The sequence below is a fragment of the Triturus cristatus genome, chromosome 4_1 (genome assembly GCF_964204655.1).
Source record: "Triturus cristatus chromosome 4_1, aTriCri1.1, whole genome shotgun sequence".
NCBI lineage: Eukaryota > Metazoa > Chordata > Amphibia > Caudata > Salamandridae > Triturus > Triturus cristatus.
In genome coordinates this window covers 237,234,788-237,258,953 of record NC_140585.1, presented here as the reverse complement: position 1 = coordinate 237,258,953, position 24,166 = coordinate 237,234,788, and the positions used below count along the sequence as shown (strand labels likewise).

Here is a 24,166-nt window from a genome sequence, read left to right as displayed (position 1 = left end):
TCTAATCACGTGTATTATGTAGGTGCCTTTTCCCCTAAGATAATGTGCGATATCTCCTTTATTTTAATCAATGCACTATCATGGCTAACACTGCTACTTTCATCCAGCGCTGTACTTTATCTGGACATAAACGAAGGAAAAGCAGTACCAGTCTCTGGAGCACGCTTACAAACTAGATCCACGGGTCCGGGGACTTCTTGAAGAGATGTATCAGTGTACTTAGTGACTCCTTGCTTGATCAGCAATGAAAACTGTGTTATTTATCTTTTAGATAATTTAAAGCATGTTGACAGAAATTGTATATAATATATTACCTTTTTATGGGCTTTTATGGTCCTAGTGGCCGAAATAAAGATGTTTGACTGACTGACTGACAGTGACTCTGAGGGGACCACCTCAGGCGGGAAGTGCAGGTGAAAGTTTGGAGTGACACTTGTGCGTCTGTAAGGCCTTTCTCCGCCGAGGAGCACTGGTCTGGCCTGATTATATTAGGCAAACGATGACAACCAGGAAAATAACATACTGCAGACGTTTGTCTTAAAAAACGAATGTCCCTTCTCAGAGATACACGCAAGAACGCAATGTGCCTTAGATAATGCGCGGCCAGGCCAGTGATAATAGGCGAGCTCCCTTCTTGCTCGCCACCACTTCCGGGTCTGTGGGCTCCGAAGTCCGAGACGAGGGCAGAACAGGTCAATGGAGTTTCTAAATAAACCGAGCTGATAAGCACAACTCCTGTGCCGCCTGCTGGTTTATTATGCCCCAGACCCATAGTTCATGATGATATTTCTGTACTTCCTGCTTGTCCCCTAATCCTCTTCGTAATCATCGCTTCCGCCTCTGCGCCAGCGCGTAGCCAACCAGATGCACTGGTCCATAACCGCATTGGTTATGACTTAATCAGAGGCTAAGCCAAAACCATTGTCCTGGGGGTCGGAGAATGTTGGCCAGGGCACATGACATCCTTTCCAGGAGAGCTGGGCATGGGACATGCACTGCTGGGCCTGGCTCAAGTCCTGGTACCCAGGGTGACCCCAGCAGCTGCAGCAGGGCCCCCTGCCAAGGCTGGGTCCGCTGCGGGGTCTGCAGCTGCCCCTAGGCCTGCTGAGATCCTCGCCGCATGATCATACTGTGTTACCGCCAGCGAGGGACTTCCGGCTCACCGGGCTGGTACCCAAAGGCCTACTCCTGCTCTCAGGAGGAGGGCAGAAGAGGACATGGCCTCGGATCCTTAGGAGAGGTCACTCTGAGCAGGACCAGGGCTTGGTGTCCGCACCAGTGCACCTGCGGGCTTCTGTCTGCGGGAGGCTGAGGGTGGCCTACATGGCTCCTAGCAGGAGGGATCCTTTGCATGTTAAATTAGACACAGGAGCAAATATTTCATTGGGTAAAAAAAGCTACTTAGAGAAAGAACACATAGTGGGTCTGATTCACCATGGAGTAATAGTGTCCGAGACCACACTGCGATCTTGAAGGTAGATTGATCGCCAAGGTTAGAAACCACTCTTAAAACAAATTCAATGCCAAGTTCAAACAAAGAACTGAGAAACAAAATGTAGTAATGGGCAACACAGCAAACACACCAGCAAGAGTGGATTCTAAGATTAGTGCGCACACCACCAGCATGAATTAAAGGGGAACATATCAAGAAGTTAAATTGGGAAAACTCAATGCGCATGCGCAGAGGCAATACAACTACACTGACCAAATTCAGTTATGAAAGCTTTGCGAACGGCTCAGCGGTCTGTGCAAAATAGGAACCAGCAAGCAGGGTTGGATTGGGATCAAAAATATGCCCGGGCACGCAAAAAAAGTTGCCCACATTTGCGGATTGCCTTTTTTTCTTTTTTAGAGAGTTTTATATAGTGCGAACTAGACCCGAATCGGGTATCATAGTGCTTTACACGACCACCAATTTTGTTACAGAAGGACACATTCATTTTTGTTAGGCACAGGGAGATTAAGTGATATGTCTAGAATCACAGGATGTTAAGCGTCGTAGCCGAGAACCTTCGAGGTCGACCGCTCTAGCCATAAGGCTACATCCTCTCCCCTCTTTCCACTGCTTCGGGGAAGTTTTATCAAAAGTGGGAGGGGGGCGGTGGGGGGGCTCTGACAGACGCATGTTTAAACTTTACTTAGATACGAAAAAATTCACGGATTAGTTCACACTGGTGAAACACACCTGAAACAAGTGAGGCCACTTTTGCTCAGGCCCCCTGCCCCCGCTCAATATGCATATATTAATGGGTCGGCCCAGCGAGAGAAAGGGAGTGACACCTCTGCCCCGTTGATAAAAGGGAGGTAATGGACACTCATCTGCCTCCAGAAAGACCACTCAGGCACCCACTGTGCCACTTGTGGCATCTGAACAACGCAGACACTGCCCAAATCGACCCCCGCAGGCTGCCCAAAAAAAGCAGCCCACAGCTGGAACTCTAATACCGGGCCCTCGGCCATTGCCCAAGTGCCCGCCTTACCAATCCAACCCTGCCAGCAGGACAATAACACGCAAACCTGTGCAGGCATTCAAACATGCCCAAGATCAACCATTCTCAACCACTATCAAGATGCAGCCCACAATGGGGATGTGCTGAAAATCCTAATAGCCAACTCTAGGGGCCTGTCTCAAAATAGACTCGCTTTTATATGCTCAGGAACTGCTCCAGGACATGGCTGTTGTCGTACTTGTCTGCTGACAACTGGCCGAGAGAATTAAACGCTCAGTTCTGATGTCTGCTGTCGTCTGAAGATTATATTTGAACCCCGGGGACACCAACTCAATTATCATTAATTCTAAAGTTGGTAAATGTAATAACTCCGGGTTGGATAATAGCAACGCCTGTTATTAGCACTGGATTGAAATGGTGGAAGTGCAGTAGAAATCACTATGTGAAACAAGCATTGGCAAAGTCAATAGGTAAGGCATTGGCTTCAAACCTTTTGGCTTTGTCAATGCTATATTGTTTTGTTATGGGTTTTTACAAAACATTTTTATTGGTGGTCCAACTGGTAGTAATAACAATAAAAAAGTTGACTAAACCTTAAAATAATTGCCCTCAAATAGCATGCATTGCCATAGCAGTCCCGGGCACTGAAGGAAATTACTTGGGTTTTGGGTGTGCTCCTTATGCACTAGCAGAGTACCATTAGTCACTGTGAGTTAGCAAACGACTGAGGTGGATTTTCTGATTGCCCCAGTGCTTAATGTGTAAAAAAAATAAGTGGCAGGGCACCCGTCAGTAGGCCACTGCAGCTTGCACCCCACATTGCCCCTGCCATGCTGCCAATGATAGTAACACCACAACTACCAACCATCACACTCCTACAAGTGTGACGATTCAGAGTATTCCAGGCCCCAAAAGCTATAGGAATGGCTTGGGGGTCAGGTAGTAATTATTTTTATAGTGTATTTAATTCATAATTAACTGTTGTTATGGCCATCTCTAAATTAGCCAGAGAGCGCCATCTTGTGGCAGACTGTCACAAGTTATGGTGTTGACAATTTAGTGCCGGTGCTGAGCACCGGAATCCACCGGCTCAAATTAAGCACTGGATTGCCCTTTGCTAAAAGGCTGTAGTGGGCAGGAGAAAAATGCGAATGGCACTACAATAGGCCAATGGATGAAGAGGGTTGATTGAAATCCCCTGCAAGTGAAAGTGTGTGTTTGTGTACATAGATAGATAGATAGATAGATAGATAGATAGATAGATAGATAGATAGATAGATAGATAGATAGATAGATAGATAGATCATTTTAGTAAGCTCAAGAAGTCTTGACTAATGCTAAACCTAAAAAGGTTTTATTGTTATCACCTTACACTTCAAGAGGTGTCGTGTGTGACCTGGCAGGTATTGTCAGTGGCCATTGAGGACTCGGAACCTTGTGTTGAGGACATGTTGTGTAGCAAAAAGCAGATGTGCAACAACTCCCATGACTTCTGTGATAAGATGCGTCTCCTGCCTATGCTCTGATTTACCCCAGTGCCTTGTTCCTCCCTGTACATTCTCTGTTTCTTGTTTGCCTTGATATGATGGGTATGTTATCAATAGATCTACATGGTGTGAGTGTTCTGAATAGGTGATTTGTGGTTGCGCATGTGTGCATACTGATGATCTGCTCACCTAGCAATTTCCAATTGTGGTACCAATACCTTTACATTCATGTGAAGACGCAGATGATGTCCAGTGAGCCTGGTAAGCGTTTTAAGAATGTGGTGAAGCAGAAGTAGGCATCACATCCCAAGATTGTATTGAGATTGCTATCACCTTTGTACTTAACGTAGACAAAACACATATAATGTGCTTTGGTGCCCCACAATGGAATATGAAGCGCTATATGAAAACTACAATGGTATGGTACCATAATATTATTGCCAGTGTATTGTCTACATTAGTACTTTTTCCTATAGATCACATAAAAAAATATCACTCCATTTGCGTTAATAAAAAATCTACACCCAACGAGCAGATATTTTGTAAATGAAATGTATTACACAATATTTAGATAATATTTCTGGCCATGATATTCTGACATACAACCTGCTACAATACAACACAAAACAGTGCAATACATGTGATCCTTCTACGTTCCATTGTGTACACGATTGGTGGCCTTGGCGGTGAGGGGGGAAGCCATTGATGCTATTCAGACTTCTGTGCTTGTGATTGTTTTTCCAGTGTTGACTGGGTGGACCGTGAAAGGTGACATTGTGTGCCCCTTGTGGCCTGAGTCCATTAGTAACTGACCATACTGCCCTGCATACATAAGTTTGAGTGATGCTCATATTGTCTCCAATAGTCTGGCTGATGAGGGGTGATACCCCAAAACAGGTTCCAGTATGCTTTTTTCTGGTCCAGGGAGGACTGTTCCCTTGGGGTGCAATATAATGCAAAGGAAAGTGGGAAACCCAATTAACCTTTGGAGGCTTGGGAAAGTAAACTAACACACCGCTGTCACAGCGGCGCGTACGAGGAGCAGTGCTCGATCTTGTGCCAGACGCTCGTAGGCATAAGTAAGCGCGGTTGCGCTCAGTTTCCTCTACAGACGCCGACTGTATTTACAGCGGATTGTCAGAGGAGCGGTGCCCTTTCTTGAATTTGACTTTTACAAATACGAATACCAAGCAAACTTTCAAAAGGGACCTCATAATTGGACGCCGACTGCAGGGACAGCGGCTTGTCATAGGAATAGCACCTGCTTTTTGTTTGTTTAAAAGAGCTCTTCAATAGATCGTTCTCGTTGTAATTAACCAGGAAGATTTTACCTACATAAGAGATTCAGTCGTGCTTAGACCTTCCCTAAGGATTGGTTAAAAGGGTCATACAACAGTTCAATTGATCGTCCTGAAGATGGTCTAATGGATGCAAACACCAACAAGACCGAAACGTTGACAATTGCATCTAGTTCCTTTTAGATTGGTTTTCTTTAGAAAGTGTTTTTTCTGTTTTGTTCAGACTCACTGTTCTATTGTTCTATTTATGTTTGGAATAGATGGTCACATTAATGATTTTGAAGTGTTAACAGTTCAGAATCTATTTGTAAACCTCAGTCATTTTCGTGCTGTTCTAATTCTTTGTACCCTTGCTTATTTACACCACATAAATGTGTTCTTCGAAGAATTTACACCAGTTTCATTAGTATCTTTTATAGATCCTTTAGGAAGTAAGTAACAATTGAATTGTAGATTGTTTAACTGCAGGTTACCAGTTGGAACCTGGCTGCATTGCCATTTTGAACTGTTTAACTAAGTACGCCTAAACAAATCCCTTGTAGGCACATTTACCTGTTAATTGTTCCCTTGGGGAGCAGGGTCAAGACTGATTTGCATATGGCTGGATCCAAACTGGAATGAAGTGGTGAGCAAAAAAACGATGGATTTAGGCCCAGATCTCTGTACTGGGGTGAATATTTGACATTGTTTAGCATTCCGTCTATCAATTGTTCTTTTTGCATAATGCCCCCTGTGAAACGAAGGGCACTGCATCACCACAATACTCTTGGGTGCTTCTGTAAGGACTCAATGGCAGATTCTCAAGATAACGATTGTCCAGCACAGGTTTTGCAGGTTGGATCGGTCAGATTTTCTGGATATTCCCAGGAAGATAAATTTTCATGCAATTAATCTAAACAGAAATACTTGACCTAGTGTCTAGTTATCCTGGAAACCTGTCATGGATAATACCTCTTGGACCCATGTTGGATGACCCTGCTTAAGAGACTTTCAATATAATAGCAAAGTAATGTCCCAACAGCTGACTGCTGCTACTTGAAATACTATTGCCCTTGAAAGGAAAAGACTCCTGTAACCAGGTACCAGAGATTGCAGCCTGACGGGGCCTGACTATGGAAAACAGCATTCAGTTGGTGGAGGACAAGGGTGTTAAATGCCTACATTTGAAGGCTGTAGAACAAGAAAGCCAGGTCAACAAATGGCAATAGTCTCAGAGGGAAAATGGCCTTAACAGCCTGGGTTGAGCCACGCATGCCATTCCCCTGCAAGCGGAAACCTGCTTCCCTGAACACCGCATATGCCTTGACCATGCAAATGCGTGGTTAAGGCAGTGTGCGGTTTCTATGCTGGGATGGGCGGGCATAGGAAGAGAAAGGATTGGTTTGGGGTCTAGTTTTTAAGGGTTGGGGTAGATTTTAGGGCTCAGGGTTGGGGAGTCGGTGTTGTTTTCAGGGCTGGGGGCGGGTTGTTTTTAGGGCTCGGGTGGGGTCTTTTTTTTTAGAGCTGGGGGGCCTGGGGTAGTTTTTGTGGCTGGGGAGGGGGGTTGGGGTAGTGTTAAAGACTTGGGGGGGTTCGGATAGTTTTAAAGGCTGGGGGGGTGGGGTATTTTAGGGCTCGTGAGTCAGGGTAGTTTTTACAGCTCGCAGTAGGGATAGTTTTTATGGCTCGGGCGAGGTCAGGGTAGTTTTTACAGCTCGGGGGGGGGGTCAGGGTGATTTTTAGGGTACAGGGTAGTTTTTAGGGCTCAGGCAGGGATAGTTTTTACGGCTCGGGCGGGGTCGGGGTGTTTTTACGGCTCAGGGGGTCAGGGTCGTTTTTTGGGTACCGGGTAGTTTTTAGGGCTCAGGAGGGGAGGCAGGGTAGTTTTTATGGTCTGCGGGGTACGGGGTACTTTTTAGGGTTTAGGGCTCAGGGCAGGTGGCCTCGGGTAAGATCTTTATCACACATCCCTTTAACAGTCATGCCTTTACCACAAAATTGTGTGGTAAAAGAATACGTTGTTCAGACGCATTTGTTGTTTAGGGAGCGAAGTAGAGGCACGCGTGGTCTAGCCATGCATGCCTCTGTCATACAACTGTCTCAGAGAACTTTTGCACTTTATAGATGAGTGGTGCAGCAGCATTGAGATAAACAGTCATGGTCAGTCAGACACTGAGAACCAATCTGTCACCCCATTCCCCTAGAGGAAGTTTGCGGTGAATTAGTACTGAGGTAAAAGAAACCAGAATTGGCAAAGCCAATAGGGTTAGATTTGGCTCGCATTTTGAGTACTGCCAAAATATTTTTAAAAACTGCTTAAGTGAAAAACAGTAGGTAAAGATTGGTTGCTGCATTCAAAGCATCCCTGGGATAAATAATTAAATGCGCCATGATCTAGCGTACTTTGGAAGTATGATACAGTCCCTCATGTATTCCAATGCAAGCACTTCCTGAGAGGTGCAATGATTCATTAAACAGCCACCTACTGTGACAGAGAAGCATACTTCTCGATGGAGGCAAAGCCCACTATGTGCATACTTTAAAGAATTAGTAGCCATGGGTAAAGTGATATTTATGTCAAAATTGATGCATAAAATATAGTGTGTCGAAGGATGCTGTATTTAGTTCTTAACAGTGCTTAATTTCTGTCCGTGGTTGCAGGCACTGGGCATCAGCACTCATATCTGGGGCCCGGAACTTCTATTTCATCATCAGAGTTTGACCAAGAGCAAAATAGAGAAAGGCAGAAAAGGGATAGAGGAGGAGGACAAATGTAGAAAAACAATGGCAAAGGGCGAAATTAGGGATGAGAAAGAACCTGCAGAAGGGAGATAAAGTGTAGGGTGGAGGAAGAAAGAAACGTGGTTTAGTTAAGACTAGAGAGCCTTGGTATCCAGCAGCGCCGGCATTTGGCAGCGCCGGTGGGGAGCTCCTTGGAAGAACTTTGTCGCTCAGTGTGCACATGTGCGAGTGTGTGTATTTATGTGTGCGTGTATATATATATATATATATATATATATATATAGAGAGAGAGAGAGAGAGAGAGAGAGGGATAGATAGATAGATAGATAGATAGATAGATAGATAGATATATAGATAGATAGATAGATAGATAGATAGATAGATAGATAGATAGATAGATAGATAGATAGATAGATAGATAGATAGATGTGTGTGTGTATGGTTGTTCATTTTCAGCTAGTGCAGAACGCTACTGCCAGACTGGTGATAGGTTTTCCCAAATATCACTCAGTCTCGGCCACTATCAGTAATCTGCATTGGCTTTCGCTTGGTCAGAGAATTGTATTCAAAGCCCTTTGCCTCGTTCACAAGGCTTTCGCCAATACGGGGTCAGAAGGCATTAAAAAACTCTTTCAAAGATATGTCCCCTAAAAGCAGTTAAGATCTGCTAGCAAGAACTTGCTGATAGTTCCGAGTTTCAGGAAAGGTAGATGGGGGGGTAGAGATTTCTCTTTGGCTGCGGCCAAACTCTGGAATTCCCTTCCTTCCTCAGTCTCTGGTCTGGAAATTCATTCTCTCTACCGTAAAGCCTTGAAGACCTGGCTTTTCACCCTTTCAACTCTGTAAGCCCTGTACATATTTGTACAACTGTCTCCTGACCTTTTTCCGTAGCGCCTTGACTCCCCTGGGGAAAGTTTGCGCTTTACAAAGCCAATATTTATTCATTCATTATTTTTCGCAAATTGAGCACTAGTTTTTACAGAGTAACTAAACTTGTCTGCGTTCTTAGGACCTATACATGGGAACCCCAAGATTATGAAGTCCAATTCCAGATTAAGAGCAGAGTGGAGGATATGTGCACAACCAGTGGCGGCCACCCCTAACAAAGTGGTGAGACGAGTGGGGGAGTGCGGGGGGGGGGTTAATAATTTTAAAAAAAGGAAGACTTACCTGAAGCTGCCGGCTGCCTCCCGCATCGTGCCTCCGTGTTCTTCTTCCTCGTTTCAGCAGACACTGGGACCGCATCACAGACTTCCTGTGCAAGCCCCACATTGCTTTCTTGCTCTGAGAGCAGTGCGGGGATTTGCTGAGCGGGCTGGTTTAACGCCCTGCTCGGGCACAGGGAGTCTGTGCTGTTTCTCCAACCCGGCTGTTTAGTACAGCTGGGTTGGAGAAACCTACGTTCGCTTGTGTGTTTGGCCGGGCTAAAACCGACGGCCAAACACACATGCTCACTTAGAAGTGCACCAACCAGTCCTCCTCCCCCTCCCATGGCCAAGGCAAAGCCCTCCCTACACACGCTGGCTCAGCCTGCAGGTGAAAAATAAAACAATGATAGAATATCTTTTTATTTTTCAGCTGCTGGCTCTGAGCCAGTGGGGCGACGCTCCTCCGCCATTGCAGAGGAGCCGCCCCTGTACACAACTTGCCTCCAAGGATAAAGATAGTACGGTTCGACGTGTGCTCGTAAGTACCTGTTAATCACAACAAAGTGTACCACAGAATGTTCGCACACCTGAGATCCTTTATATGCTTAGGTGCAGCAGTGCACTTTCTGCCAGATCGCCTCCCAATTCTTGTTGGGTACAATGTTACTCTCCTAGACAAGTTTATATTCCCCCGTCCGTCGTATTCACAGTATCAATAATTTCTCCTTTGTTTATATTTTTTTAGGTCAGCAGGTTCTGGGCCTTGTGGAGAACCAGAGCGACTGGTACCTGGGGAACCTCTGGAAGAATCACCGGCCTTGGCCAGCGCTTGGAAGGGGATACAACACAGGTGAGGCGCTGGGATGTGCTATTACAGTCACTGCTTCGGTTTTCTGGCCTGTCTTGTTGAGCAGATTCCACATAACGATAAACCTTTTACGTGCGGTTTTGAAAGCAGAGTATCTTTCTTCCCATAACCCGTATGTTTAATTTTTTGCATGTTAAACTGTAAATTTCAAATTCTTGGGTGTGTATCTCCTTAAGCAGCCGCTATTAAATCTCAGCTCAGAATATCTTATCTGTCCAATGTGTATGTTTAGGGCTTTGGGGTTTAACGATTGTCTTATGACACGAAATCAGAGTGTGACATGGGAAAGGTAGTCCGAAGACCCCAGCTTCCCTAAGTCAGTAGGCAGTAGAGACCGTGCCCAAAATGTCCTTCCAAGTTTTTTGTGGGATGCCGGTGCGTTCACACAGCAGGAGCAGTGCTTAATATGTACACATATAAGTGCGAGGGCCCTCGTCAAGAGGTCAATGTAGCTTGCATCACCCATTGCCCTACAGCACTGCCAAAGACAACACTAATACAACCACCAACCGCCATACCACTACAATAGGGACGATTAAGTAGGGTGACCAGATTCTCAAAACAAAAAACGGGGACAGGTCATAGACATAGAAGTAGGACTACGGTTTGCAGTAACCATCGACATAAAGGTAGGACTATTTGACAGCTGCCATGGACATAGAAAAAGGACTCTAATGACAGCTCCCTCCACAGACCGAGATGAAGCATTACAGACGACAAATCAGAGGTCTTTTATTGGCTGTAACCATTAATTCCATTTAAACAGACTTTGCCTCAACATTTGCTATAGTTGGTGACCACGGCTTTAGTGCTGGTGGCGCCCTGTGCGACAGTGTTTGTTGGCGCCCCCCAAGACCACCTCCACCACGGATTCTCTCACTAGCACCCTTTAACAGTGACCAAGTCTCCATAACCACACTCTCTCAGATGCATTGAATTAGTTATATAGCGCCACTCATACTAGTGTAGGGTGTCCGAGCACTTCGCATCACACACACATTACACAGAGACAATCAATCATGCATGTGTAATCAGTGTATAGGAAATGTTACATAAGCCAAAGGACTAAAAGTGTAGGGAGTCACATGTCATCCATACTGGTAGGCAGTATAGTTTAAGAGTGCTTTGTGTGGAGAAGCACAAACGCAGAGTCGAAAAAGAAACAGCATAGTTGGGAATTTTCTTTAATAATAAGAATCGATTTCTAGCCAAATTATCCCTTTTTGCAACATTAATCAATGCTCTAATAATGTATACTTTGCAGTGTGTATGCAGTTCTAGGATGAAAGTTAATAGCTCACTATTCTATATCAGGACTTTAAGTTATAAATTGCAAGTAACAAAAGGATATCTCTTTTGAAAGCAGTAATCTGCTGATCTGTTTACATCATACGCACTCTGTAATCTACTTGGTACAGGTTCTTTGCAGCAGGCATGTTAACCCTCTACACTAACTTCACCGAAGTCAAAACCTCAACTATACAAAATGCTGATCTCTCTCCAGGAAGATTATTAATCACACGAGTTATCTTTACATTTATGTGAGGCCTGGTAATTGCTGGGGGTAAAGAAACGCTGCAGCAGGTGCTTCAAAAGCATAATAAACTTTAAAACACGGCGCCCCCAGGAAGCCAGCACCCGGTGCGGTGGCACTCGCACCGCCCTAAAGCCGGCCCTGGACACGAAGTACAAACAGGTTACTGTTTCTAAACAAGGATATAAGCAGGTCCTGCAAGTAGGCTTTTACAAAATAAAGACATTCAAAGACGCACTGCCATCAGTAGCTGTTGGAGCAGGAGCGCTGCATTAACAAAACAAAGGTATCTCTGGAAGCACCCTAAGTGACCGGCATTCAGGTGTGAATGTATGCAGATTGCATCCTTTGACTTCTCGGCCTGGAGACAGAGGTCGCATTCAAAGCGCTGAACCTCGCGCTGTGGAATGAAAGGAGCACCTCTCCCCACCCCCCATCCCATTCAAAGCCCGATTTCCCTTCCTGCTACAACGCTCACCTAAACGTCACGCTTTAATCAGTGCAAAGAGAGCATGCACGCGCATGCTCAAACAACCGAAACAAATGAAAAACCGGGACATTTGTATGTTTAACCCGGACACTGTTTAAAAACCCGGACATTTCATTGAATTGGAGAAAAGTGTCGGGACACGGGGACACTTCTCCAAAAACGGGGACCGTCCGGGGAAAACCGGGACGTCTGGTCACCCTACGATTAAGACCATTCCAGGCCCCCAAAGCTATAAGAATGGCTTGGGTGGCAGGTATTCGTCATTTTTCATACATATGAAATTATTAAACAACTGTTGTTGTGCTACTCTCTAAATTAGACCAGCAGCGCCACCATGATGCAGACTTTCATGGGTGCAGATATTGACAGTTAAGTGCTGGTGCTGAGCACTGAGAAACACCGGCTTAAATTAATCACTGGGCAGGATGATTCTGTAATGTGCGATCCAGACATTCCATTCCAGTGAATCCCCCGTCATAAAATGGTGGAGCTGCCTGCCTGCTAAAGTGACAGTTCAGTCGTCTTATCTAGATGTGGGAGAAACGCCAGGGTGGTGGCAGCCGAGCCACCGATGGCTGCACCCCCGGAAACCTTTGACTGACAGCCCGTCCGCCGCACATCTGTCATTCAAGGTACAATGGAAGGCACGCCATATGTAGGGCTCTCTTTCAGTGTCCATTTTATTTCTGTTTTAGACTTCCAAGCATAGCCTAGTGGTCCTAAACCGGAAACAATGTAAGTGACCCCATGCTGGGAGCAAACTCCCTAATGTGCGATGGACATTTCCTTAGATTTAAAGACACAACCCTCTTTTTGGTAGTTTGTTTCTGAAAAACATAAACATTTGCCCTGGGGGCTGAAAACACGACACCTCCTCGGCTTCTCTTCTCCACAGTGGTTGCTATGGATGCAGTAAGAGTTCCTTCAGTCAGCAGGGGAGCTCACCTCATGGCCTGCAGGGTTCTCAACTGGAGAAGCTGGTCACCTTCTCAAACTGTGAACCCCTGCTGGGCAGAGCTCCTACATTTTCTAAATACTTTGGATGTTATGTTCTGAAGGTGCCCCCGCTCTCCTCCATTGGCCAAGAAATCTAACAGGCCGGTCAGTCCCTCCTCCATAACACACACGCCCTTGTATTCCTGCGCTCTTTCTGAGACTGCTTTCATGTGGGGCATTACTAGGATGATGACATTGTGGCCCGCTATCAAAAATCTCACCCAGTGCTGTAATGAGTAACGATGGGCCACAGCCAATGACCAACAACTCTCTTGTTCCTGGATTCACATTTGCACATGATCACAGGTGGACATGGTCATAGCACGTCCTGTGTAATTTCTGAATATTTTTAACTTCTACCTCCGAATAATACGTTATTTACATTGCAAAATAGTGTTTTGAAAAATACATCTGTCTGGAAGATACTTTTAATTAAGAAGTGATGCTCTGTGCATGTTTTAATTGCTTAGCTGTGTTGATCCTTTGAGACAATCATGTTGATTGACTGTTTATCTTGCTATTAAGGGGAGAGTGTATGTCTTTTTCATTGGTCTTTGGGGCCCAACCCCTCCCGTTATAGTAGAAACAGCCCCCTTTTCTCATACTGCTGATTATTTATGATTTAATTATGGTGGCGTGTGTCATTGGGGCGCCACAGAAAAGGGAGGAAGGAAGGGGCTGGTTTCCCACCATTCCACCAAACCTGTATAAGCAGGACCTTAAATCTCTGCTACTATTATTATTCTCTGTTTTGTATTGTTTGTTCTCATCTTGAAGTTGAGTTCCTGGAAGATATGGTTTTAGCACAGCAGTGGTTTGTTCTTGCTGCTCCGTAATCTGTGCCCGGTGGCATTGTCGCCCCCTTGTATGGTATCACATAAAGAAAGACCTTCCCAGCCCTCTGCATAGATGGAGCAACATTGATCATGTATAACATTGGAAGTTATAATGTCTATTGACCTTCAGTAATGACTGGGACCAGTGGAAAGGCCGCATTACAATTACATGCAATATCCTGTGTTTTTGTGGTCTCACTGGTGCCCCCTAAGTTTATGCCATTCTGTTGCTGGATGGACATGGACTTTGTTGTCAGAGAGGACGTCTGTGGCCTCCGCTCTTGTGTTCCACCTTGCCTGGATTCACTCCGCTTTTCATGAAAGGTGTGTGCTACCGATTCAGTACAGCCCATGTGTCCTAAGGATCATTGATCAGATGGATCTGTTCTGATGAACTCTTATTCCGATTTGTCCTGATAAGACCCACAGACTGATTGTGATAAGGGCCGAAACGTGTACAATACTGGCCTAAATCTATATGGACATCATCAGCATGAGAAGATGAACAAGCTGTTGCTCTACATGCTTATGCTAGATTCAGCTTGTGCTCTTCTGACACTATCGCTGTTCGCTGGTTTTACTCACCATGCTCACTTTTGTGCGCTTTGCCATCAGCACTGTGTCCACTTAAACTAAACTGCTATGAATGTATATGATTGTAAAAGATGAATGCATATGAAACCCTGAACATTGTGTTGTGGATGCAATAGGAAGTAAACAGTCTTTTCTAACTGTTGTCTTCTCTCTTTTTATACCTCAAACAATGCGTGAGTAATTGAAAGGTAGTACATTTTAATGTTTTACTTTCTCAGTAAAATGGGTCCAGCATACCTTCTACTCAAATTGGAAATACAACATTTCTGTACTATACCTACTGCCATAAAAAAGCAATTTTGGCCATTTTACAGCTCGGCAAGCATAGCACTGTTCTCATCCTATGCTTAAAGACTTTGCTGTGAAAGTGGTAAAAGACTTTGTCCCTTTCTATATCGGTGTGGATGTCACCGTGCTAATCCAATACTTAAAGACTTTGATAGAAAAGCAGACATTTGAGGTGAGCAAATTTAGAGTGTCACTGGTGTTGAGAGTGCTCTATATTGGAGCTGCTTTCCACCTAAACTTGAGAACTACCCAGAAGTCTCTGCTTCTTCCATATAATATATATATATAAAAAAAAAAATATATATATATATAGATATATATATATATATATCTATATATATATATATATTCACTGAAAAAACCATAGGTTTCACACATGTTATAGTTAGCTGGACATTTTACTGATAAAAAACCATTGAAATTCCCCCGTTATAGTTAGTGCAGGCAACTATAACTCACGCGACCGCAATCCTCTGCTGATGACATATGTGTCTTTATGAAAAAAAAATATTTGTAATATATGTATAGCTAAAAATTTATGGAAGAAGACATGGGTAAATAAGTGTCTAAATACAGTATTAGCATCAGCAGAGGATTGCGGTCGCGTGAGTTATGGTTGCCTGCACTAACTATAACGGGGGAATTTCAATGGTTTTTTATCAGTAAAATGTCCAGCTAACTATAACATGTGTGAAACCTATGGTTTTTTCAGTGAATTTGCAAGGTTTTTTAAATGCTAATTCCTAACTATAACGTGTGTGAAACCTATGGTTTTTTCAGTGAATTTGTACGGTTTTTTAAATGCTAAGTTACTTTACGCCATTCGTGGCGTGCGCGCCCACTTAACGCAGTTTTTTCAGTGAATTTGTACGGTTTTTTAAATGCTAAGTTACTTTACGCCATTCGTGGCGTGCGCGCCCACTTAACGCAGTTCGTTCCGTGCGCGCACGGTGCGCTTCGCGCACCGTGCGCGCACAGTGGGCACGCGGTGCGCTTCGCGCACCGCGCGCCCACTTTACGCAGTTAGTGCCGTGCACGCACGGTGGGCACGCGGTGCGCTACGCGCACCGCGTGCCCACGTTACGCTGGATGGGCCATGTACGCACGATGCGCTTCGTGCACCGTGCGCACATGGAGGACATATTATGCGCTTCGTTGTGAAAGGTAATGTTGGATTATTTAGGAGTATAAATAAGCCATGCACGAATGGTGCTCTTCGGGCACCATTTGCACACGGGGTGTGGAGAGAGTGGATATTTTTTTTTTTTATAGTTTTTTTTACCGTACGCGTACGGTAAGCGTAAACGGCCATTTTTCAAAAAAAATAAAATTGAATTTTTTGCCTTGGGGGTTCTTTGGGGACACTTTCATCAAGGCTAGGTGGTTGGGAGCAGTCTAAACAGCCCCTTTACATGTTTTTTGCCTTTGTATTTCCTCCCCCCCTCAGAGTGCGAGATAGAAAATGGCGGCCGCCGCTTCCTGGTTTCGACCGATTCGAATGTTTACTAAGATCTAACAGCCAATCAGAATCGCGCTCGCGCACGGCACCGTACGCGTACGGTAAGCTTACCGTAAGCGCACGGTAAGCGCACCGTAAGCTGCCACAGATATATATATTGATTTAAAGGCTATTTTCTCAGGATCTACTGAACAGATTTACACCAAACCTACAAAAGGCACTTCCTTGACCTGTAGACTACCTCTCTGCCAAATTTCAAGTAACTCTGTTCAGCCGTTCGGTCTGTAGCTGTGTCTAAAGGTCCTATGGAAAAATTCATGGGAAAAACGCGTTTTGGGACCCTCCTTTTTTCTCAGCCCCCGCTTGACGAATCCCCCCGAGACTTTCAGGGTAGGAGCGGAGCATAGCGCCCCACCTATTTTGAAAATTTCGCGAGGATTCGTCAACCGGCGCCAAAGTTATTCCAAATAAAATGTTGCGGATTTCCTATGGAAACGTGGTCCTAACTATAACTATCTACTGGCGACCGCCAGTAGATAATATATATATATATATATATCTATATATATATATATATATATATATTTATTTTTTTTCTTTTTTTTTTTCCCCAGGAGACATGTTGGATGTGACCATTTTAGGACTCAGGGACTCAGTCCGCTGTTCTCAAAAAGTTAAAACAAACACAAAGCCCCAGTACGCTTGGCAGAAATAGTTACACTTCCACCGCAAAAGTGTACAGTCTATAAGTTTAATCAGCTTGGTGCTAAAACCCTAGAGTCAAACTGCCTTACAACCCCCTTATCTCATATAAGAAATCTCTCAATGTGGAGGCATTCACCAATTCAATTCTATCCAATGATTACTCAAAACACATTTCAAATGTCCATGATGCTGAGGCACTATTATTGATCACAGGTCATCCAGTACGAAGAATTAAATGCCGTTGGTTTTAAAAAATGTATTCAGTCTTTATTCTTCATTTAAATTTCTATTCTTTAAAACCCGAAAATAACAGCCCAGCTAATGCTTTTTGTGCCCACAAGGGACTTCATAAGGGACAATGTTAAGCATGTTCCTTCTTATGAAGTGTACTGGATCAGTTATTGATCAAGCTTCAATATCATGAACATGTATCCCTGCGATGGAGTTTTAGTGGGCACACTTCATGCCGTTATCTCCCATAGCCAAAGCAGTGATATCTATTCATGATATTGAAGAAGTCTCTTGTGGGAGCGAAACATTTTAGCCGGTCTATTATTGACTGTTTTTAAAGAAGAAGAAATGAAGAATAAAGACTGAATATTTTTTATTTTATTTTACGACATCTAAGTCTCCTTGTTGAATGGCATATGATCATATTGATGACTGAATAAAAAAATTGGTATTAATAGAAGCTATCGAAAGTGTTACTCAATACACATGGAATTGCCAAATTCCTGTGTAAAGTTTTTAACAACACACTTCAATCCGGTAGTTATCCGGACATTTGGAAGAAAGCCATTGTTACACCACTTCTTAAAAAACCTAACGCTGACACCCTGGATCTGAAGAATGTTTGCCCAATATCTCTTCTCCCCACCTCTGCTAAGATCCTGGGGAAATTCATCAATAAAGAACTGATGAAATATGTTGAGTCCCAGGAGATCTTAGATCTTTCTCAGAACGGGTTCCGCGCCGGTCACAGCACTGAGTCTGCCCTTATTGTGGCTACTGACTGTATCCGTGCGCAGGTTGATCAGGGCGGGGCGGCAGTTTTGATAATGCTCGACCTATCGGTGGCCTTTGACACCATCTCCCCGGTATTTATGGTTCAGCGTTTGCGGCAAGTGGGAATCTCAGGGAAAGTCTTACAGCTTTTCCATTCATTTATGTCAAATAGGGCCTTTATTGTCAGCTGTGGAGGCTTTAGAGCCAAGGCCTTTAGTCTTCCCTATGGGGTGCCCAATGGGTCGTCCTTGAGCCTCACCCTTTTCAATCTTTATGTGACTCGCCTGACCGACTTGGTGCTGTCTTTTGGCTTTTAGGTGCTATCCGATGCTGATGATACACTAATTATCGTTTCCATCTCAAATGACCTGCAATGGGTATCTGAGAGGTTCAATCTTTGCATGTCCAGCATTATTTGCTGGATGAAGGACAACTCACTGAAGATCAATGCTGATAAGACTGAAGTGCTTCTGTTTGGCTCGCAGAACTCCATCCGGTTGAACTCTTGGTGGCCGGCGGTCTGTGGTCCCCTCCGTGTCTCTGTTAGGACAGCAAAAAACCTGGGGGTCATCTTTGATGATGGTCTGAGTTTTGATGCAAAGGTCAGCCGCACAGTCAGCACATGTTTTTTATATTCTGAGGATTTTGAAAAAGGTTATGCCTTTTATTTCCAATATTTTACAAGAACAACGGTCCTTAGCATAAACTTAATTAAGGTGACTATTACAACATAGACTTCAATGAGACCTATGTGTATTCCTCCTGTGTCCAGCCGGACAAAGGAACATTTATAATCGAATTTTACAAAATTAGAAATAGGATAATGACAAACGATGAAACAAGGGCACAATCCTGTACCAAGTTTTCAACAAAGGAAAAGAAGTAAGGTAAAAGTGGAAAGAAATGGCAGGCAAAAACTTTGGGAGCAAACATGGGGGCTTACAATACAGTAACGGACTTAGGTAAGCTCTAGCCTACAGAAACCACAATACATTTTCACAGTGGATACAATGTGGTACTGTTATGGAAAGTCGACATTTCGATCCCTAGCTCCTAATACAGTGGGATCATCCTCAGGACTTAAAATTACAAAAAGTTGCCTGATACGATTTCTACGCCTTGATTATTGCTTGTAATGGGCTCAATTGGAAAGTATTCCTTCCGCGTATGGAGCGGAGAATGGACGGCAGCAGCGGTGGCTGTCCGTGGTCAGTACGAGCTCGATAGAGTCTCGACAGAACGGTGAGGATCATCCGTTGGTGGCCTGCAATGGGACAATATTTCCAATATGCACCAGTCGATCATTATTGCTCTGTTTACCTCTCGGCTGGACTATTGCAACACTCTGTACCTGAACATCAATGGCGTCTCCCTTAATAAGCTGCACGTAGTACAGATGCGGCGGGTCACCTTATTCTGAAGATTCCCAAGCGTCGGTCAGCCAGTGATGCGTTTTTCTTCCTTCACTTGCTTCCCATCAGGAAACGTATCTGCTTTAAGACTCTGAGCATGGTATTCTAGGCTATGGATAGTAAGGGTACGCTACATCCTAAGTCTCTTTTTCAATGGTATACCCCGGGGAGGCTTTGGAGATCCTTCTCACACAAAAAACTTGTGATCCCCAGATTTTGTAGGGCCAGATAGGGTGGCCGCTCCATTTCGGTAGCGGCCACCAAGTTATGGAATTCCCTACCCACCTTCATCTCCAACGCAGGCTTTTACCTGGTTTTAAAAAACATCTGAAAACCTGGCTTCTTTGTTCTAGGGTTGCTGCTTGTGCGCTCCAAACCTGTCTCATCTTTCTCTGCCATAGCGCCTTGACACCGTTGGGTATAAGTGTGCTTTATAAGTGATATCCTATCCTATCCTATCGTTAAATTCGGGGAATTATGGCAAAAAGAAATTAGCGTTCTAAAAATGAACCTGTATATGTATTGTTTCTTTCTCCTTATGATGGAACCATTAGTATAACAGTGCCATGCAAACCTTATAAGCACATTGAGCACAGCACAGTGAAAGTGAAACTACACTTCCCATTGACAACAGGGAAGGGAAAGGAAAATGACACCGGACACTGTGTAGTAGTCTTAACAGTGAAAGAATTCTATGGTGTCACACCGTGAGCAAGTTTGTTTGAGCCTGAAACTTGTTGGGTTATTTGTGTGACAAATAAATACTGGTCCACTCAGTGAGTACACGGCAAGTTCTTTATCAGGCATGAAGTTAAGATCAAAAGGCTGCTTTATTTGAACAGTTATGTAGCTGAAACTGTATAATCATTGCAAAATAACAAACAACCTCCTCTCATAAATGCAACATACCAACCTTTCCTCTCCCACATTTAAACCTCTGCCTGCAAAAGACTCCAACATTTAACACAATCCCCCTTTCATTCACTGTCCTGTCACACCTTACCCAAGCATCCCTGCCCTGTACTCACTCTGCCAACGTCCAATCCCCGACAAGACCCCAAACCTTCTGGTCTATTGCATGAGTTCTCTGCTTGTCCGCCACCCGTCGTAAAAGCGACAACTGAAGTTTAACCTCAACCTACCTAACCTATAAAACAGCCCTGGGAAGTGAAACAAATAACCTATAATCGAGCCCAGATCATTGGTAGGGGGAAGGAAAGGAGGTAACAAAGGAGAAACTGCTCCTACACTGCCTGCAGGACCACAGCAAACCTTACAAATAGGCCTGGGCAGAGTTCACAGAGTTGCACAAGAGCATGCTGCTTCTTTCTGCCGCTCGAGTAGCTGTTCTACTTGAGCGGCAGCTTCCTCAACGCGAACGGAAGGTTTCCCAATGCGAGTGGTTGCAACCACCGGCGTTTTGAGAAATCTTGATAGGAGGTGGTCTAGCGTTGGATTATCCTCACTCGAGCATGCCAACTTAACGTTGGTGAGTGTGAGCAAGCAAAAAACTCAGCTGCGATTCACTGAGTTTTTGGGAATTCTGCAGAGTGCAAATTGCAGATAACTTAGCAAACTCTGCGAACGAAGTGGAGTTCACCGCCCGGCCTACTTTCAGTGTGCTTTCCTGCTGAGGAAGACCCTAACTGCCAGTAGCCCCTGCTGACAAACTGGTCGTCACTTTCTGCCAGGGCTTGGACTGTACCACTCGCCCGAAGTATCCTGGAGGTGGACACTGCAGGGGATGCCGTCCCCAGAAGCCCACATTCTTCCACATGCAAATATGAAATAGCCCTGGCCAAAATTGTAACTACTGTTGGTAAATTTGTGTTATTTTGCCATTCACGAAACGTGAAATTTGTGAAATTGATCAAAATGTTTTCATATACAGTGTCCTGGCATCTAAAAAGTTGTGTGATATATTGCCCCGTTCCCTGGCGACAGTGCAAAAATCCCTCATACAAAAAACGTGCCCGCCCATGAGAAAACACTGTATTGTTCCAAAACACGGTCATGTGCGATCCTCTCAAATAGAGGTAGCGTTTGTGTCACACCCACGAGGCACAACCAATATGTATTTGGGGTGCTGCCCAGTGGCCCCAGATGCCCCTGTGAAGGCCTGTCTGTTCGGAGGATACCACATCTGTGTAGCCTGCTTGAGTATTTGGGAGTGAGATTTTCCTTTTTGCCTGTGACATACAGTGGCGTAGCTGGGGGGAGGGTGGCGGGCGGCGGGCGATCCACTCCGGGCGGCACCTTTTTGGGGGCGGCGGGTGAGGAGAGCAATTTTGGTGAGCACAAGGTAATGGTTTTCTTGTTTTTAAATGTTATTTTCCCTTGTCGTCGTCTGTCAACTACCCCAGCTCTTACCTGCTCTGCCCATCACTGGCCAGCAAACTCAACAACCGCCCTGGGTGGCAAAAGCTCTAGCTACGCCACTGGTGACATATCGCCACCCTGAGACTGTAAGGATGCGTTACTACGTGCAAGGAGCCACTCGGGGAGGATGGGGGTGACTCCTTTTGATCCACTCGGTGGGGGTTTCATATGGGCATCTAAGCATGATTTTTGAGATGTGTGTGCTGCACAGCGGGACGCTGTGCCTGGCAGATACAAATATCAGATCTTGTTAACAGAGAGAAGAAACAGCCCAAATACAGAGGGAGGAGTTCATGAGAAGATATGCTGCTTTGTACACAGTCAACATTTATTAGGTGGCTAATGCACCACATGCCTAATCTGAGGAATGTTAGCGGCACAGGTAGTACCTTTCAAATGAGTACCACTTTCAGTTAGGTAAAATGCATGAATTTGTATAAGCGGAATACGGTGTAAGGAAAGTACACGGATTGAAATGTGCATGTTCTTAGATCAAAAATTGAAGAAAGGCTACCTTTTACTGTTTTCTCGATGGGGACATGCTTGTTGGGTCCCATACAAAGCCCATCTTCCATCTTATAATCTTGCACTCTGTAGCATATCTTCACAGACCGTCTTACCATGTCAGCACGCCCTAATAGACCTGCTGATGCACTTATGTGACTATGTACACTGCAGCGGAGGCTGGTGACATTTGAAAGTGGTGAGGCGTAAAAGTTGGGGTATGACTTTCATGTAGCGAGCATAGCGAGGAATCTTAATGGACAAATGTGTGATTCAAGGTAACTCCTCCTCCCGAGAATTAAAAAAAAAGATTGGCAGATGGTGCCTTTTTTAATCCAGTTAAAATTAGTGACAAAGCAAGGTTTATAAAGCAGTGGTAACATCTAGTCTTGAAATATTAAACACGTAAAAACTGCCCTATAGCTTACTGCATTGATATGTTCAAAAGTTACAGTGCTAATTGTACAGAAGAACACATTCATCCCTTTAAAATGTGTGCTTGCCCAGTGTCTTGCACTGCATGCGGCATCAACTTTGAAAGAAAATACTCGAACGAGGCTTAGGGAAGCACCCACAGCTGCTGGTTGCAGTCAGTCATACATAAATATGTGCGGACAGGTCTTTAAGTAGGATGAAAAAACTTGATGGCTCTCTAAAAGGGAACATGTAAAATACATTTCTGTGATTCCCATAGTGCTCCACCGACTGGTATTTTGTTTCTCTCTGAGATGCTATTACATCCAGATATATTACACAACAGCTGACATACACCTGAAACCTGTCAGTACGAGTGGTTGTTAGCTGTGTAAGTTAAATGAGTAACAATGATTTGTTATAAATAATTAACATTGGAAATGTTTCAATTTTGAAACAGTGAGTCTGTGAATGAAATATCTTTGAGCCCTGTGGAAGGAGGTTTGGCCTTCAGTTATGTGAGCTTTGTTGGAGATGCATGCCCTTTTTCTCTGCACATCTTCAACCTAATCTTTCCTCTTCAGCACCCTCTTTCCACTCTCCCCGGAATGCACTGCCTCGCATCTCACTCACTTCACCACCCCCAAACCTACACTGCACTCACTCACGCTTAAGCCCTTTATTTCCTTTTGCTTTTGCCTTATAACTATGTTGACATCTGTGTACACCCTTCACACACATTTACAAAGAATTTCATTTGCAATTGCAATCCATGTCCAGTGTTCTGTGTTCTGTGTGCTCCGCAGAGAGGCCAACCCACTTTGCTTTCAGCCTAAGCATCAGAGCTCACAATCAAAACCCCTTCATAGGCACCTGGCACGGCTCAACATATGCACTATGCAAGACTAATAAGACGCACAAATAAAATACAGAAACATCACATGATGAAACAGCTAGCACACTTGGGGAATGCAAGATTAATAAAACATGTCAAAAAAGAAGAATTAAATGGCTGTCTTGTATTACCTTAAAGTTTTTAACATTCATTGTTCATAAATCAATCCATGTTCTTGGCATTAATGTTAAGGGCGTGAAGAGAGGACCCAGTTTAATGCCACACTGCATGTAGCTGTCTTTACTATTAGCACATATTCATCCCTTTGTGCTAGACTCAGATATTTGGATCAACTTCACAAAGGAACGAACACCCTACTCATCTTTTGGATCAATTTCGCTGGGGAACAAATACAGGAGCTCCACTTCTAAAGGGGCCAGAGCCCTGCAGCCAGGGCCTGGGATGTCACAGTGGGGGAGGTTAGTGTGACGAGGGGTCTCAGCACAATATACATACCACAAGCTTACCATTATAACACTCACCATTACAGAGGAGAAGGCGATCACACATGCTTGCTTTCAGTCCTACCGTGTGACCAATGGGAAAGAGTGGGATCTATGCCTGTGAATGATAGACGGCTCGCCTCACGCAGGGATGCAGACTCTGACTTCCAAAACTGCGATGCTGACAGCATCACTGGCCTATAGTGGATACCACTATAGACTATAATGCCAAAAGAAGGG

The 24,166-nt window shown here is 44.4% G+C and overlaps 1 protein-coding gene across 2 annotated transcripts in view; it reads left to right on the top strand.

Moving 5' to 3' along the window:
- LARGE1 (LARGE xylosyl- and glucuronyltransferase 1) overlaps window positions 1-24,166 on the top strand; it is a 998,660-nt gene that overhangs the window by 750,345 nt on the left and 224,149 nt on the right. For both annotated transcript variants that reach the window (XM_085651963.1, XM_085651962.1), the window contains exon 7: window positions 9,850-9,954. In XM_085651963.1, coding sequence (XP_085508089.1) covers window positions 9,850-9,954 — 105 coding nt within the window. The remainder of the gene's footprint in view (window positions 1-9,849; window positions 9,955-24,166) is intronic.